At 34.9% G+C, this 20052-nt stretch overlaps 1 protein-coding gene across 4 annotated transcripts in view; it reads left to right on the plus strand.

The window, feature by feature from the left end:
- The first annotated feature begins 2406 nt into the window (after positions 1-2406).
- The window catches only part of LOC149796700 (uncharacterized), a 70796-nt gene continuing 53150 nt past the window's right edge, over positions 2407-20052 (plus strand). For all 4 annotated transcript variants that reach the window (XM_089961332.1, XM_089961329.1, XM_089961331.1 and 1 more), the window contains exon 1: positions 2407-2675. In XM_089961332.1, coding sequence (XP_089817458.1) covers positions 2609-2675 — 67 coding nt within the window. In that variant the 5' untranslated portion in view covers positions 2407-2608. The remainder of the gene's footprint in view (positions 2676-20052) is intronic.

A 20052-nucleotide genomic window follows, 5' to 3' on the forward strand; every position in this document is an offset into this window, starting at 1 on the left:
CTTTATTAGGCGATATTTTGTTTTTATGTTTACATTCCTGTACATTTTGTATTAACACTTTATTCAACAGCGGTTAAGTTATTGTTTAGCTATTTCTGTGTTTTAATAGATTTCCAAGTATCTTACTTACATAATAAAAACACGTCTCTGCACAAACTGTCGAGTAGCTATATGATTACTTCTTATTGTATCACTTAAATCTTTCATATGGTGAATGTTCAAGTCGTTCGTATGGTGAATGTTAACTGACCTTGTGTCACCTGTTTCTCCTATGAAACTCGGTGGATTCAGAACTAAAATCACGTGGACCTCCTAACGATATATATAACTTCATATGTAGAAATTATATGCTGACTCTATTAAATTTATATTTTGTGCCTAATGATTATCTTTAACCTGTCAATAAACGACCTCAATTCTTTGAGAGTTTGTTTGAACTACGCGAACATAATTTTGTAATGCAGCTTTTATTTTTCTTGCAAATGTTTGAATTTTCATAAACGTATACCGCGTTATCAACCAAACTGTCTACATTACCTGGATTCATATATTTGCGATGTTAACATTCTGTTCCAACTTTTTGTCAGTTAAAGTTGTTTCCAGGTTATATCCTTGTGCGTTCTATTCATTTGCTATATTAGTTTGTCATTATATGGAGACGATAAGCAAATTAAGGTAGTAACTGTAGATGATTTCACTATTCATACTAACTTTCATCACAGCAAAAGATCACATCTTCACTACAACATAGCTGAATTAAAAATGTGTGGTATATATTTTTAGACTGAAAAATATGCAAAGAATATTTTGAATGAATGAATGAATGAATAATAAAAGATCACATTTTCACTACAATAGGAACGGGTGGCAAATGTGCAAACGAACATTTTCCAGGACCTGACACTTAAAGCTATTGTTAGCTCCTGTAAACCATTGAAAAAAGTACAAGTCGTTCTCTAATCTGAACAAATGCAACTAGTATATATGTGGATTATGCAGTTGATAAAAATAACGACGTTTATAATGGGAACAATTAAAAAGTCGAAACTTTACTCTTTAATAAGAAAACATAACATACGATCAATTTATATACTGAAAGATTAAACGTTTATAGTAATTGAAGAATAAGTAATTATGACACCTTAAAATAAGCCATTGCAGATATTGATACTAATGAAATATGATATATATCAATCGTAATTTCATCAGGTGAGATTACGCGTATATATGAACATACAGTGAATATTTTGTTTTACATGTTAATAATACAGGAATGCGTCAAATCATATGCTGTGAATAAAAAGGTAGTTATCGCTTTCATGCATAATAATATTGTGTTAATTCAGTTCTATCACGTTCTAGACGTTTGTCTAGAACTTGTACAAGTCAGCAATACCATGCAATAAACGCTTGTCTAAAACTTGTGTAAATCAGTAGGATCATGTTATATACGTTTGTCCACGATATTTGTAAAGTCAGTACTGCAATTATATGCACATTTGTCCAGAACGTCATTATTACTTTGACGTCTACCATCCTTATTATTTTAGCGGATTAGTACATTGCGTTAGTGTGTATTGACTAATATTTAAAACATTTCTGACATTCCAAGTGAGTGTTTGCTTATTCGTTCGTTCAATCAATCATTAAATCGATCCTTTGAGATATATATTGAGATAGAAAATAGACAATTGAGGTAGCCTCTTTCATCTATAGAACATCCTTTTTTATATCTCTGATAAGCATATCTCTTTTTTATTAGCATGATTAACATTATGTTCTTTCTATAGGTGTATTGTTTAGAGAGGATGTCACTGACAGAATGTATATTAGATATTGGTGGTAAGAAAATGTTTTCTTAATTCAGTCTACGTGCACTTTAGGTTTAGTGAAAACGGAGAAAAGGATAATACAACAACATGCAATATCAGGGGAATTTATTCTTAATAAGCTCAAAATACTTCGTGTCATTACATTTGCACTCGTTTTATGAATACAAGGCAATTTACACATGCTACATTGCATGCAAAAAGCCACACGCGAACCTGGTATCAGTTATGTCCCCATCGTTTATTAACATTATAATTGGAAGCTGAAGGAATAAGTCGTCAGAAATTGCATCAATGGTTTCGTATGTAAATATAGAATTTACTCGAATTCCACTGCAAACTACACAGAACAGTTATTATTGCATGGTCTCCAAATAGCTCAGTTAAACATTTGTGTGTGTGTGTGTGTGTGTGTGTGAGAGAGAGAGAGAGAGAGAGAGAGAGAGAGAGAGGTTAACCTATATTTGCCCGGAAGTATGACTAAGACAAAGGTGTTACTTTATAGCCTACCTGTAAGCTTTAACAGTGAAAACCGGATAAACCTAGATACTGTCTAAATACTTCCTGGTTAGTTATAAAGTGTTAGGTACGATTAAGGTTGACTTACACGATCCGATATTTCGTACGTTCAATTTTGAACAAAAACACGTTAATATCTTTTGTTAAACAAATTCAACAATTCGTATGTCCTAACTGTACCACGAATTTCATGTGTGATTGAAGTTATTCCTGTCGGATTAGAGAAATAATCATCTGCATTCGTGTCGACACTGTATAGGATGGATCACCTGCCATTGATAGCATTTGTTGCTATTATACTCCTTGTGCATTGCCACACCGCTAGATGTAAGTATATGTGATTTTACTAACTTAAAACCTTTTATTGTGATATATTTAGATGTTCCAGATTTAGGATTTGATTTGCCAGCATGCCTTGATTATTTTATAGCAGCAGCAAGAAATTTAATATGGCAAACTAATCTAGATCATAGGCTCTACGTCTTATGCAATGTGAATCAAGCAATATATGGTCAAAGTGCAAACGAGTAATTTTTAGTTTAGCTTTATGCTAGTTTATATTGGAAGTCAAAGCTAAATGCCTTTCGCTCTCTATATATCTATCTATATATTTGTGTTCTTTTTGGGATGGGGTACAAAAGTGATTGAGTATGATGTCTCATAAGCAGGAAGCTTCAATGACTTTATTTAAAGAGGGAAACACAATTAGCTGAGAACTAATCTACACTGAGTTCCTCATATAAAGGAATTAGCAGTAATTGGAGTAAAAGTGGCTGTTAACACATCAGTCACAAAACATAAAAATTCTTCCGTCGAAGGTTGACTCTCCTATACATAAGATATCAACGAAGGGTTCATGTATAAAGAGTGACCGCAATGGCCCAAATGTAAACGTACTATATAATCTAATGGCATGTGTTCTCCTTGACATATTTTATTAAGTTGCAAGTTTCTCGAAATCGGTTGGACGAATTTTCTTTCAACTTTTTACTGCTTTTCAAAAGGTGCCTTACTTCGATACTGTACAGGATTACCGATATCAAAGTCCTCTAAGTTTCATGAGCACCATCTATTAATGCAGTTTATTAACATTTGCGTATTTTTTTCACAGCCGGTACCTCTAAGGCTCCCCTAATTTTGTTGTTTCGTCTTCACGAAATTCGTGAGAAATTCTGTTTAGGTGGACTTTCTTAGAGATAAAATATCAATGAAAGGTTCATGTATAAAGTTTCTTTAAACTTTGTCTGCTGTTAGAAAGGCGCCATGTTTTGTTACTGTATAAGAGGAGTTAGAATCGATATCATCTAAGTAAGGATTTAATGAGTACAAAATATTGACACAGTTTATTAAAATGTGCGTGCTTTTCACAGACGTTACCCACTAAAGCGCCCCTTATTTCGCTGTCTCGTCTTTACGAAATTCGTCAGGACTTCCTTCGTTGGTAGACTCTATCTCCTATATAAAACATATCAATGAAGCGTTCATGCATAAAGAGCGGACGTAATGGCCAAAATGAAAACGTACGATATAATCGTAAGGCATGTGTTTTACTCAACTTCCTTTACTTCTTCGCCATTTTCTCCAAATCGGCTAGACGAATTATCTTCAGACGTTTCCTGGTATTAGAAAGAGGCGTCGTTTCGATAATGTATAGGAGGCGTTGAAATCTAAATACTCTAAGAAAGGCTGGCATGAATACAAATCATTAATACATTTTATTAACCTTTGTGTGTTTTTGAAAGCCGGAACCCCCTAAGCGCCACCTAATTTGCTATTTCGACGTAACGAAATTCGTCAGGACTTCCTTCGTTGGTAGACTCTATCTCCTAGAGATAACATATTAATGAAGCGTTCATGCATAAAGAGCGGACGTAATGGCCAAAATGAAAACGTACGATATAATCTAAATCAAGTGTTCATGTCTAATGTGTGGACGTAATAGCGCAAATATAGACGTACGATATAATCTTACGGCATGTGTCTGCTCGACCTCCTTTACTTAGTCGCGGGTTTCTAGAGATCGGCTAAACGAATTTTCTGTAAACTATTATTGCTATTAGAAAAAGGCCTAATTTCGACACTGTATAATAGGAGTTGAAATCGAAATCATCTAAGTAAGGGTTACAAGAATACAAAATCTATTGATACAGTTTATTAAAAATAACCTGTTTTTTATAGCCGGTATCCGTATGGCGCCCCTTATTTCGCTATTTCCTCTTGATGAAATTCGTCAGGAGTGCCTTCGTAGGTTGACTCTATCTCCTAGAGATAAAATTTAAATGAAGTGTTCATGTAGAAAGAGTGGACGTAATAGCGCAAATGTAAACGTACGATATAATCGTACGGTAAGTGTTCTGCTTGACTTCCTTTATTTAGTTCGAGTTTCTCTAAATCGGCTAGACGCATTCTACTGAATCTTTTCCTGCTGTTAGAAAATGGCCTTATTTCAATACTCTATAAGAGGCGTTAAATTAAAATCCTCTTAGTAAGGATTCAATGAGTACGGACTATTGATAAAGTTTATTCACATTTGCGTTTCTTTCGTACCTGATATCCCCAAAGGTGCCCCTTTTTTCGCTGTTTCGTCTTCACCAAATTTCTCAGGGTTTCCTCAGTAGGTGGACTCTGTTCCTAGAGATTAAATATCATTGACGGGTTCATGTATAAAGAGATAATGCAATTGGCCAAAGGTAAACGTATGATATAATCTTATGGCATGTGTTTTGCTAGAATTCCTTTATTTAGTTGCGACTTTCACGGAATCGGCTTGATGAATTTTCTTTAAGCTGTTTTTTTTTTTGCCTGTTAGAAAGGGGCCTTACTTTGATATTTTACAAGATGCGTTGAAATTAGAGTCTTCTAAGTAACAGTTCCTTGAGTACAAACTATTGATTCAGTTTATTATTTGCGGTATCCCTTAAGGTACCCTTATTTCGCTGTTTAGTCTTCACGAAATTCGCCAGGACTTCGATCGTAGGTGGACTATATCACCTAGTAAAAAAAATGTCAATCAAGGGTTCATGTATAAAGAGTGGACGTAATTGCCAAATGTAAACGTACAATATAATCTTATGGCATGTGTTCTGCTCGACTTCCTTTCTTTAGTTGCAAGTTTCTCGAAATCGGCTTTACGAATTTTCTTTCAACTTTTTCTGCTCTTAGAAAGGGGTCTTATTTCCACACTGTTTAAGAGGCATTGAAATCAAATTCCTCTAAGTATATGTTCCATGAGTACTGACTATTAATGCAGTTTATTAACATTTAGGTGTTTTCCATAGCCGGCACCCCACAAGGCGCCCCATATTTAACTGATTCATCTTCACCAAATTGGTCAGAACTTCTTTTGTAGGTAGACTCTTTCTCTTCGAGACAGAATATTAATAAAGGGTTCATGTAACAAGAGTGGGCACAATGACCCAAATGAAAATGTACGATATAATCTTACGGCATGTGTTCTTCTTGACATGCTTTATTAAGTCGCGAGTGTGTCGACATCGGCTCGACGGATATTTTTATAGCATTTTTTGTCTGTTAGAATAGGGACTGTGTCGTATAAGAGGCGTTGAAATAAAAACCTCTAAGTAAGGGTTCCATTCTTACAAACTAGTATACAGCTTGTTAACATTGCGTGTTTTGCGAACACTATACCCCCTAAGGCACCCTTATTTCGCTGTTTCGTCTTCACAAAATTCGTCAAGATGTTCTTCGTAGGCGGATTCTATATCTTACATTATGTCCAGCTCCTCTTCCTAAGCTCACCCTACGAATTATCCAGCTTGCTCTAAACTCTCATCCAATGCTCTTTCTAGCTTTCAATACAAACTCTCTAGCTCACCTTACGATTATCCATGTCAACACAGATCTCTGAAGCATGCTCAACATTACCTCCAGCCCACGCTACAATTCTCCTTGCTTGTTCTAAACTCCCATGCTCACCCTACGATCTCTCCAGGTCGCATTCTCTGGCTCACCTTTGAACGCTCAATCTCATCCATGCTATTGTCATAACAGGCATGGAAAGTTTGAATGGGATGCCAAGACCCAATGAAGACATTTTTGAGAGGGAAGCAAACAAAATATACACTTACTCAATAAACAAGAAAACTTTAGATATCACGTAAGATTGAATCAGAAAACAACTCCTCTCCTAAAGTTTTAGGATGATTCACACTATTAAAAAGGAGCACATTTAACTTATCACATTAACATAACACCAGTAAATAAATAAACGTCGCATTTATCCACCAAATTGGCAAAATTGAGGCGTGACAAATACAACTGTTGTGTAAAATCAACTTTTTGAATTATTTCATCATGTAAAATGAAAACATCCTCTTAGTGTCATTCAATTGGCAGTTAACTAGGGAATTTCATTACATTCTTCAATGATGGAAATAAATAAACTACCAGTAAAGTGAAACGTTGCGTAATGAGGAACACCGGAAATAATTACTGCGTTAAACCGGAAATACAGCGCACTTCTAGTGATCACTGACCCTAATGTCAATTCATGCAATATTTGGTCATTCTTTGAGTTTTATCCCTAACTAAGCCTCTGGGTCATAATTTGAAATCAAGATCCCTAATCCCATGATTCAGTCCTAGGGTCTTAATTGTAAACAATCGAGATCCATAGTCCCATCAACATAGCCCCTGGATTTAACTCGATCATTACTTGTAAAGCAAAACCCACCCGTATGTCATACACACACCAGCTGGGCATATGGTTCTGGTATTTCATGCATTCCTTTTGTTAAGATAATGCATTTAAACAGTTGGTACACTGAACATTCGTAACTAAAATCTAGTGCAAGTTTAATTATCTCCATTTCTTAAAATTTGAAATTGTATTAGCTAATAATATTAAATATTGCGTCTGTGCATAGTTTGTGTATTAACAGAACAGACTTGTCTCTTATAATTTAGAGGTAAACAGGACAACTCATTCTAAATATTAGAGCCTAAGATTTTAATACGCAGAGAGAGAGAGAGAGAGAGACAGAGAGACAGAGATCGTTGTATCGTTGTTCTGAGCTATGCAAGAGGATAATGGTTCCCTTTACACCTTACAAATGACTATATATTGGTAAAGTCCAGGTGAATTTACATGTCATATAAAACCATATATAAAGACTTTCCTAAACCATACGTACAACTTTTCCAAACTATATATAAAAACTTTCCAAACCATATATAAAGATTTTCCAAACCACATATAAAGACTTTCCAAACCATATATAAAGATTTTCCAAACCATATTTAAAGACTTTCCAAACCATATATAAAAACTTTCCAAACCATATATAAAGACTTTCCAAACCGTATATAAAAACTTTCCAAACCATATATAAAGACTTTCGAAACCATATATAAAGATTTTCCAAATCATATATAAAGACTTTACAGACCATATAAGGTCGTTTAATGTGTAATTGCTTTCGAGTTAGGCACTCTGAATTTTTCAATGTTACATTTCGATCAAAAGAAGTTCTCTTTACGTGACCTTTTGAAAGGTTCTGATAATCCGTGTATAATTTAAATGTTACATTGATCTTGTAAAACCAGAGAAGATATTGTATTCTGTCATCAAAATAAATATCCATTGCAAACTTACATCATTAGTTGTTTTTCTGCTGATTGTTCACTGTCACATCATAAGATGTAACTACATTTACTTTATATTATCACATGGTTGGAATATTTGATTGTGGCCGCGAATTAAATGCATGTTGATGATTCTGGAAAACGTTTCCCTGGCTAGTAGGTTTATTATTTTTCTAACAGTAGTATGATGGTCAGTCAGCTAAAATAGTACAGCGAATACTTTATGAGATCATTAATTTATGTCGCAGTGTAGTGATGGAATGTACTTAAAGTAGACAAAATCTTGAACCTGTTGTTATACATACTGACTTTGCAACCACTTATTTACATAATAATTTTCTTTTAACAGAGGTTGATTTCTTTCTTGATTGACATTATTTCATTACTCACAGATATTTAATCCATGTTTCCATTTCTTATCCCTAATATGTCTATTTCGTACAGCCAACCTAGAACTGAGGATATAGTGTGAAATAAAATAGATGGAGCTAATGCTGTAACGCAGCCGCCTAGATTAGTTATTAAATATGTGTATTGTATAGACTCATTCAAGATTCTACGAAATTACGGCAAGGTCAAGATATGCAACCTCTTTGATCTAAGCAATACAAAGTCATTTATCATTGAAACAAGTCTTAAAATACGTCAGATCCTAGTGATGGAACAAATAATGAAGATTAGCGTATTTAAATAAAGCAGAGCATATACATCAATATATGGAGAAGTTATTGGTTTCACCGTGGCAGCTTGAAATATCATGTGTGGTTACTATTTTTAGAATACAATCCGCATTGCTACAGTCTCTACATTTATTTCTTAGCACTGAACCTTCCCTGTGTCCAAATGATAATAAATCATAACTTATTCTAAAGTATCTTTAAAGATAACTCACGGGTAAGTTCTTGTCATAAGTTATCCTGCATTTCTTTAGAAGCTGGATATAAACAAAGCACGTTCATTGGGTCACAGATTTACCTACCGGATCGTCATCAATGCCTCATTACTCACTGTTCACTATCGTCGAAATACACAGAGACTACCACACCATTATGGTCAAATTCTGAAGAATAAACACTTACCTTTACATCAACAACAAGAATGCCTCAATGTAACTCTTATATCGCCACCCATTGGAGACGGGGGAAATGCTCTCAACAACAACAGAAAGTCTTGGAATACATTGGTGGATACTGAAACGGATTAATTTATTCGATCTCTTTAAAGTTTTGTTCCTAACTTGATCGTAGCTTAACAGAAACGTGCGATCTAAACTGAATGACAAAACTCTAGATTCTGATTGGTTAAAGGAAATACTACGCGAAATAAACTACCTAGTGGAATTCCCCACAATTGAAATATTACAAATCATCTAAGAAAGTAATGCAAATAACAGTCCATATATAAGGTGGCAAAGTGAGTCTTTGTTTGGGTTGAGCACTAGGAGTCTGACCATAATATATTAAAAGATTGCGTAATATAAGGAAGAATTTGTAGAAAAAATTCCAAGCAAACTGTGAAAAGGTACTTCGTATTCTCTTTATTACTTGATTTGTATATTTTAGTTGTAGCATTGAATATCAACCCAATCAGGTTTTTGCACAACCAGTTTAGATTAGTAGTTCGCCCAGGGTGTCGACCTTACACCTAGGTACATAGTAAGACTTGAATGATAACACAATGCATACGATTTGCAAAGAAGAAACATGTACGAACTTTCTTCATTTAAATTTCAAGTTAAAAATAATAAGTATTTTCGTGAAACTATGTTTTTGATTTGTCAATAATAAGAAACAACCTAATACTGTCATGTTTGATGTATACTTTATGTCCATTCAACCTTTGCACTCTAATGTCTTTATTTAATACAATATCCTTCTTGTTGAATTTCAACTGACTTCGTCATAGCCATTCTGTTGGATATTTGACAATTTTCCAATGTAAAGTCGAACCCCTTGTGATGTAGTCCTGGCTCTTCACTTCGAAACCCCTGTAACCTTTCATTCGCACACTCAACAAAACAGTACTACAGAAGTCTGAAGAGTCGACGTTAAAATATATTTACTTCACCCTTACGAAATAGTCGAAATCGCTTAAAGAGGTGCACATCTATTTACAGTTCTTACAGTCGAAAAAGTACAGTTCATCAAAAAGTACAGTTCATTCGACTGTAAGTCGATAAATTAAAGTCTGTTTAGGTAAACATAAATTATTTTGGACCGAATGTTGGACGATGAATTTTCAAAAGAATCTCACATGGATATTGAACGAAGGAAAAATCCAAACACAATACAATCGATTCAAGAAGTCAAGTTGACATTCAAGCCTTGGTCAGAAATGCCTTGTTTTGTTTTTCTTAGAGCAGGGGAAATAATATCGCACCTACTGTTTTGTGACAAATTACTGAAATTGTTCCACTGTTAATTTAATTACTAAATTTATGAATGTTGTCTGTGATTTACTTTTCAATAATTAGGGTGGAAGAATCAGACACCCGTTAAAGAGGCAGTTGCTATTCCTAATCTCGACTTGCTGCAATCTTTGATCGTAAAATTTCAGACCGATACAAACATGTCGCAGAATTTGTCTCATTATTCAGCCTTCTACAATCACCTTTCAGCGCGTGTTCATCAAATAAATCTCAATCACCATTTAAGTTTGTCCACGCAGGGTAGATACTTTACGCACGATGGGCTTTTGGTTAAACCAAGCATCCTCCAATCTATGTAAAGCCGAGAGGGCTCGGAACGTATTTGGCTCAATTCATTTACAATTATACTAGGAATATATAGTGACAAATTGGATTACAAAACAAAATGCTATTATAATTCGTAACTGCATGTAATTTTTACCGCCCTTTAGTAGCACGGGTCACTTTTACTGGTAGTAATATTTGATCAACGATTCCAAATCTCTCTTACTACTTAACTCATTGCTATTATGAGTTTTTAATTCGTGTAATCTGTATTTCTAATGCAGGGGACATGTAATAGTATCCATCTTCGCTAGCCAAGGTTCCAATAACCCTATCTACACCTTGGCATATCGAGCAGATATTTCTGTGATTCGAGTCAATTTCATTGGAAGCGGCGGCAAGACACCGCATCCAATCAACATTAAGTTCGTCAACTTTGAACATTGTTCCTACGTGATCGAAACAAGGGGAGCACACAACTTGAATTGACTGATAAATAAGCAATTGTCCAATGCCTGTCAGAGCAGCAAAGAGGGTGAACAGACCTTTTGCTAGAACATCATTTTAAAAAAAAATAAGGCGTCCTACGAAAACGAAAAAATAAGGTCAGTAATGCTAAACCAAAGCCTCTAACTTACCAAGAGTTTCTCTAATTGAGCTAGTTTATTTTGTTACTTTATTTTTGTCTTTAGTGTTTTTATAAAAAGTATAAGCGCGTGTTTACCCACCGCGAAGGAAATAATTCAGAAAGATACGGAATCTCGCGAATAGACTGCAAGATTATCAATTGTGATAAAAGCATTAAATAATGAAATTACACAAACAACTGCTATGAACCATATTACTGCGATTAAATAAAAAAACATATGCCAATACAACGACATGAATTTACAATACAACCATAATTAGGTAATGTTACTGTATGATAGTTATATGAACCCGGTGAACTTGAAGGTGGTACAAAAAGAGCGACTGAGTATTACAACATATACAATTTCTAGAGTGATAAGATCTACGGGTAAACCTACAATCTACAGATTAGATTAATCTGCTCCTGAACGTGGATTTGTGCGCGAGCAATTACAAGTAATTCCTGAAGACGTACACATACCACCGCATTCAGTTTTGTCAACTAGCACCTCGACGTCGATTACATTCAAGACAGGTGAGCGTTACATTTTCGAGTGTATGACCAAAATTAATATTAAACATGTCTACAGCAAATTGAGAACATTGTCCCACAACATTACTGTGTTGCTGCTAGCACAATGATTATTTGCTGTTGTTTCAATATCATGTTAAATTCAGCATCGAGATGAAAGTCGCACTTATTTATATAGAGTTTGTTTTTCTGACGATTCTGGTATATCAACGTCGATATTCTGTCGTCGCGTATCTGCTGGTCTATAACACAATGGTACGGGTAGATTTAATAATATTTCTCTATGCAACATAAATAATTGTTGCTGAAGTGTACCACGAACTGTCTTTCTATTTGCAACTATCAAATCATTAGGTCTCCATAAATTCCAAACAATTGTTAATAGGAGTTTCTGAAATTATTTCAAGCAAGTTTTGACATTGATTGTTATTCGGTTGAAGTCTGATTAATTTCTTAAACTCTCTTAATTATGGATCAAGTGCTCTATGATCATCAGTTATTTCTTCATAATAAAATACAATATTTTCAAACGTTCGTGTGGAGACAGTCCAGCAAAAGGCGGTGGTTGGCCATGATCGCCACACATTATTACAGCAGTATTTTTTGTAAACAACCAACGAAGAAATATTTTTAACATTTCTAATGAATCGGTTCATATTTCATCCCAAACAACATTCATTGGACTATATTTGTCGCCGATTCGTTCAGGAGTTCATGTATCTCCCTTCCATCGAAAGCATCTATGATAAGTACATGATTTATAATTTCTTTCTCTCATTTCTGTTGCGAGCCTGTTTGTAGGTGTTAATACAACAATTTGTGAACAACCGTTCAAGAGCAATTCGATCACACGAGTTCTTTAATAAAAAATCCAGGCAATTAAGGTAAACTGTTTTTATGTCTAGCTACAGGATCAAATACAGATGGTGCTGATGATGCTTCTGATATTTGACTTTTCGGCAATAAATACCCTTAATTTCAACTTGGCGCATTCGAATAATTAAGTATATTTCTTGTTTTATTCTCCATTCCCTGATGCACAATTGCCGATAAGTAGTTGTTCTAACAATCCCGTATTCTTTTTGATATAAAAAGAATCCGTGGCGACTCTGATAGCAAACTCAGAAACTCTATTTATCATCGATAATAGATTTATCGAAACGTACGCGAGCGCTGAAGATCTAAAATAAGTAACCTGCGGTGACTCACCTACAATATAACGCACAATTGTACCTAATTTAGTTCCGTCTGATAAATTATCATTACCTCGACGTATAAACGTATTTCTATTCGTTGTATCAGCAGTTATAAAATCGAGTTTAGCATCATCTATAATCAATCTTGTACAATGTAAATTATGATTATATGATCCACAATGGGTAAATGTTCCGATTATTTTTCTGACAAGATCTTTTGTGATTTCATTCTCAAAATCAGTTATATCAGGATTTTCATGATCAGAATAATTTTTTTGCTGTGGTAACCAAACTTGTTTCTGTGGAAGATATGAAGTAATTGCTTCACTTACATTCGACGATAATAGTTTTTTTTACATCGAGCATACGCCGCAATGATACTGTTGGTACCCACATTTTTTCTGAAAAATATTTGACAAACCAGACCTAACAAATCGAATGAAGATTTTCAGCAAACTTAAATAACACGATGCAAGCCAATCCAGTGAGGTGAAAATCCGGTAATGGTCCATTTATCGATACTCTAATCATTTCATGCGTGCGACGTCCAAAATCGCTCAAAATACTTAGAACAATTTCCCATGCCAAGAAAACTTCCCTAATAACATGCAACCATATCAGCTGAAATAACATTTCTATAAACGTATTTAGTATTCCAAAATCCACTGTGTCCATATTCGACACAACTGCGTTGTATTTCTTCAAGAAAATCTAATCGTAATGGTTTCCACGATTTTTTCTCTCTAGCAAACTGAGCAGCAACTGAAGGAACGGTAAAACAATTACTCAGTAATTGTTCAGGACTGGCATCGTCAGCACCATGACTATATTTCTACGCAAGATTCTTCATTTTCTTCTTGGAGAGATTCTGTGAGATAATTATCTCCATTAGGCCGTACAAGCTGATCACAATTTCCATTAGCGGAACTTTACAACAGCCACATGGATATAGGATAATTATTATTTATTTCGTTAATAAAATCAAATATATCTCCTCAGTAAAATTTAACAGTTCGATTTCGTGGAAATATTGTTACTGTATTAGCCCACGCATGCGCATTATTATCAATAATTTAAATCGAAGCTCCTTTCGATTTATACTTTGATTCGTATAAAATTTATCTGGTTATTATTCTTACGGTTATTGGAAATTTTAATTTTTTTCCTAATTCGTCGACGTCGTTGACAGAAATATAACGAACAAAAATTATATTTCATTATTGTTATGAGAAAGCTCTCTCCGGTAGGGTAATTCAATAGTTGTTACTATTTATTGAATTTTTTGTGTCATTATATTTATTATTAAAATAATTGTGATACAACAGTTATTTTATCATTCTGATGTTGAAGGGAGATAACTCTGACAAGGATAAGTAGACCGGTTCAAGGGTTATCTCGACATCTTTTAAACACTAGAATTCGCTTTCAAATAAATCATGTTTTTGAGGTTAATTGTTTCCACATCGGTATTTTTAAAGAAATACAAAGGTATCTTACTTCAGGGTATATCTTTGTTGTCAGACAGAGAAATTCAACGTCAATAACAGTAATTCGTCTCCTTGATATGATTCTTGACAGAATCAAGGGGGAATAACTCATTCAGCTAAGGTAGAGTCTGATATCTTATAAAATAATTTTTATATTGACGAATAATGTTTTTTGGTTTTTTTTTTTAAAGAAACATTATCCTTAGTTTTCTAAATCTGTCAGGTTTCTTGCTTCATCAACATTTTGTCATTCATAGAAATTAACAAAAAAGAAAAATACATGTCATCCAGTCAGCCACGCCCATTGCAGGAAGTACTTTTGGATTTCTATATATATATATATATATATATATATATATATATATATATATATATATATATATATATATATATATACTTGGATTTAGGTCGCGTGCACCTATAAGGTATGTGCGACCAGTTAATTGTACGCGTTTGCGTACTACTTAATTTTTGCGATTAACCGCTATTAGTCCAGCACAGCACAACACAACGCCGCCCAGCCAAGCAACCGACAGCAAGGGGCCAAAAAAAGATTCCTTCCGAACCAAGGCTGCAACGTTGTACTATTAATTATATCAAATCAATGCCACGTTACCTATCGATCAGGCTATCCCTACCCTAATGCCAAACATGTGAGAGTCACATCCGAATCAAATATTTTGAGTTTTGAATTTACCTATTGTTTAGTTAGAATAATTTTCGTGTACTATGCGTACATTTATTTCTCAAAAAAAAAAAAACAGTTTACCAATCGATTTGGCTTATAGTAGCCATACAAATTTTGTGATCTCTATTAGTGTCACATCCCAGAAGTTATTTCGCAGCTTCCAATCTGTTTCTTTTCAGGGCCAAAGTTATTCGCCTAAAAGGGCTTTCAGGGGTCAGAATGAAAGCCCTATGTTGGGATTTCTCCCCTATGAGGCAATTTATGTCAGCAATCTGAAGGTCTTCCGGCGGTTTTCATAATCCCAGGTCTCAGCCGCTGTATGTTGCTCCTCATACGCCTCTACTGGAACTGCCTCGAATCCGTGCGTTTCTGCTAACACTTGAGCGAAATCAACCAGGACAGTTAGCGGGGATTCTTGATAGGCTTTTGGATAGTACTCCGATAGTATATGTTGAGCAAACAACCACTGCTGCTGGGTAGGTTTTCTCTTCTTTTTAAAAGATCTCCAGGCCATGTACTTTACAGAGCTGATAAAGTTCTTAGCTTTTTTGGAGTCGTTTAGAGTGTCCTGAAGGTCCAGTTCTTCTGCTCGCTGCTCAATCGTAGTCTGCTCTATCTCCTCTTCATTATCCTCACCAGTGTTCCCTCCTTCCGCTGCTATCTCTTCTGAGTACTCTTTTTCCATTTCTATCTGAGTCTCAGTAATAGTGCTAGCATCCTTGGTAGTAATTTCAATCTGTGTTCCTGCTTCCTTCAGTTTTCTTTGCTGCTGACTGCTAGTCTGAGTAGCTGTAGAAACTCCAATCATTCGGGGCGCCTGTATCGGGTGTTGATGTCCTTGTTTTCCGCTCGAGTTTGTAGCCGGAGTATCAGGGCGGCTAGCCGCTTTATTATTGGCGGGATCCCTCCTCTGTTTACGTTTCCTGTTTCTACTTTTTCTTCTAGCTAAACAAAGGTCACCTTCTCCACCGATTAGGTCCTCTCCCTCCATGTTTGAATCCCAGACTAGGAGTAATGTTGTTCTTTTAGTCCCCGCTCTCAGGCTCTAGTTGGAAGCTTGTTTTTTGCCAAGAGCCTTAATGGCTCTTAGCGCTGGAGCAGGGATCACTGCTATGGCTGGCAGCCATCTTGGCACCTCGCCTTGCACGCTTTGCGCGTTCTGTTTCGCAGTACTGAATTCCATCACTGTTGTGCTGTCTAGCTCGGTCAACGTGAATCAGGTTTTGGATTTCTGAATATTAGTGAGCTTATATAGCATGTGACCCGATCTATCATTTGGGGTGCTCCCTGAGTGCTCGAAATTCAGCGGAAAAGCACACCTTCCCGGGGTTGATTTTGGGAGAGGGTGTGCAGAAAAAAACGTAGACAAGGCCACCGTATATGTACTGTGCTGTCCTTACAATTAAGTTAGATTGTATGTTGTGCAGTCTATAGAATAAAGTTAGATGCGATTGTATGTTTTGCCGTCCTTTGAATTAATTTAGTATTTTATCGTCCTTATAATTTAGTTAGACTTGATTGTATGTTGTGCCGTCCTTAGAATTAAGATTCTATGTAAAAAGCTTAAACATGAAATGTAAATAAGCTACACTGTAAATAGCTTTTTTTAAGATTAAATTTACAATTTATTACATAATAAACTACGAAAATCCGAAATCAAAATATTAAAATATAGATTGAACGGTATAAAATATTTTATGAACTAAATCCCGAAAAAATAATTTGTAATTTTGAATCAATACAGCAACTCAAATTTGAAAATAAATACACACTATCTCCAGAATACAAATTAACGAATCTGATTCAGCAAGCTATGTTTCCATTTTTTTCCCCTGCGCAAAATGAAACCTAGACCCGAAAAAGAATCCAAAATAGCTATAACAGGTCATGAGCCAACTTTATCATCTGCAATTGAAATATATTCTCCAGATGACGTTGTAGATATGCATCACTCGTCAATTAGATCCGTTTTAGGATGGCCAGAATTTCCTGAAGAGTATAAAAGACCACCAGAAGCAAAGTTAAGTTAATTTCTCACGGACAAAAATATATTTATAACAACTCCAAAATATCGAGGAGACCTTCTATGGTGGTTGGTGGAGAATACATTTTCAGGATGGTCTATAACATCCTGAAAAATCTTTTACTACAACTGATGGTAAAAGAAGTCAAAGATTTGGTAGAACAGTATATGACATATATCATGAAAAACCTTTTCCTTATATCGGTAATTTCATAAAAACTTTTCCTGATAAAATTATACATGAACACACACGCGTACTTAACAGTCTACAAAATCGATTTTCTAGTATTATGCACCTTATAACAACGATATAAAACAACAAATCAATGAAACATTACAACATTTAAATCAAATTGTATCAGATATTGGATATGCCAACTATGTTATTATTGAAGAAGTTATTTTTGATGAAAAAATAAGTTCAGAATACAGTACAGACACAGTGAGGATGGATTGTGATACTATACTAAAAGGAGGTTCATAATATCGGCAAGTTCATCTTAAATTGCGTAATTTGGCAAATCAGTATCATCTTTTTTTTCTTGTCTTTGATAGAAGAAGATCTTCCGTAAATATAAACCATTAAGTTTACTGCTAGTGTATAAAGTAACAATTCTATTTGGAAGAAGATCAGATCTTCAAACAACATTTAATACATTACTTACTTCACGACCACATATTGGCGGATCAGTTATTGTTTGTCTTGGTACTTTGAATACGAGCCTGGAGTTATAATTGTTTATATAGCTTATAAATTCTTTTGTTGGAACTAATCCATACGAATCAAAATAAACAGCTCCAGGTGGATCAATTGCGTATGCCACCCAATTAGTGCCATGACCAGAACAATTATCAAGATTAATGATACCTGTTTCAAAATTATTTGGTTGTTTCGGTAATTGATCACACAAAAAGCTCTAAAATTCTTTATATTTAATTTCTTAGCAGCATCAAGTAAATCAAAATGTGACATTGGAATAATTAACGAAGTGTTCATAGATGTCTCAGGTTTTTTCCGTATCGATAAGGAGTTTATGGAAGTCTTAAACCTTTCCCACTTTTTAAATCCTTGTCCTATTGTTTACTTTATTGCCATTCCAACTGCAGTTCAAACAGCACTAAATGCATTTTCTTTTGCTACAGCTGGGGCTGCAGCTGCTATTAATGCTGGTGTAGCTGCAAGAAGAGGAAATGTACCAACTGTTTGAATTGAGTTTGTAATCGCACCCGCACCGAATGTTTTTGATTGTTTGGTGCTATTGAAATGCTTGAGTTGACGTTCTGACAATGATTGTTTATTTTGACCACCTGTGATCTCATCCTTTTTTTAATGATATTCCACAGTTCTTTGCTGAATTTGATTGAAGGTTTTTAATCTGACCAGGAGTCATACAGACAATTCATGTGATGATATGACATTATAAAAATCGCAAATGATTTAATTACATGTTTAAAAAATATTGCATATTTTCCGCTGGGGGGGGGGGGTCAATGACCCTCATTCGTTCACCAACACCTTCGAGTAACATTGCTTTGTCGCTGAGTATAACAGCAACTGCTTTGTAATTAGGAACAGCTCCAGCGTCTCTATTTACTCGAGCTCGAAATTGAATATCAACGACAGACTGTCTATATAAATCAAGATGTTCCAGTGAAAAGTAATAAATCGGATACATATTTATAAAATCTAGTTGTGATATTTGCAAACCAGTATTTATATTTTGATCACGTCCCATAAATATCATTAACCGATGGTATGCACGTGCTACATGATTTAATTCAAAATTGAATAATATATCTTCATTTGGTTCTTGATGTCCATTTATCCTCACTGAAACTTCAGAAACTCCAATTTTGTCACATATCATTGGACTGTCTTCTTGCGAGTTTATTCGTTCAGTATTTTACAAAACAATGAAAATATGCCTTGGCGCAGAAACACCTTGCTAGGATGCTATATGACATGTGGATAAACCATTAAATGTACTTTGAGCACTGTCTGTAGTTGTTATTAACAATGATAATAATGATTTATCGCCTTGTTCCATAAAAGAGAGCAATTTTTGTTCTTCGGCAATCGTTGGAGTCATTACCGGCATCCACAACGAAAGTTTTGTTAGTAATACTTTACCAGCATCAACGCCAACACCTTCTCGCCAAATAGTATCATCGTCAATAGCCCTTCTTACAAGTACAACGATATGCTTGGCCCCGAAAATAACGTTTCTAACATTTCTGCAAAATCAAAAGATGTGAGATAATGGAATTAAGCATGAAAATTTTCTATTACCTCTTAACATTGATCGACATTTAGTAAAACCTAAGTTGAAGCGTGTATTAACGTTGATCATTACATGTTGTGAATCAAGATCAGCGGTGTTTGCAGCGTTTCTTGGTTTTCAAATATTATGCTGTCTGTTGTCAAGAAAGTCAGAAGTGTGTTTAGCAATCATCATTGACGGGCCAGCTGATTTTGTATGATCATCAGAATATCGTGCTAGACCTGGTATTGTATTTTCAATATTTTTTCAATCAATCATGTATATAGCACTGTCAACCAACGCCATGATGCCGTTATTAATGAAACTAACTATATTATTGGCATTATATTCTGTATTTTCAACTTTCAAAAGTTCCCCTTGTACTTCAATGAACACTTCAGCAGATAATAAATATCTGCTTGTATCTTGAGTTTGTAATTAAATTCGACCACGCTGATCTGGTTGTCGTGCGTCATAAGAATAATACTGATAATCGCGCACATATTCATCCTTGAGAACTAGCGCATCTATGTCAAATGCTGGATCGGATACACGTTTGAATAATTTATTATAATTGTTATCGTCTAACAA

The sequence above is a fragment of the Sinohyriopsis cumingii genome, chromosome 6 (assembly GCF_028554795.1).
Source record: "Sinohyriopsis cumingii isolate HCF-2022 chromosome 6, ASM2855479v2, whole genome shotgun sequence".
Classification (NCBI taxonomy): domain Eukaryota; kingdom Metazoa; phylum Mollusca; class Bivalvia; order Unionida; family Unionidae; genus Sinohyriopsis; species Sinohyriopsis cumingii.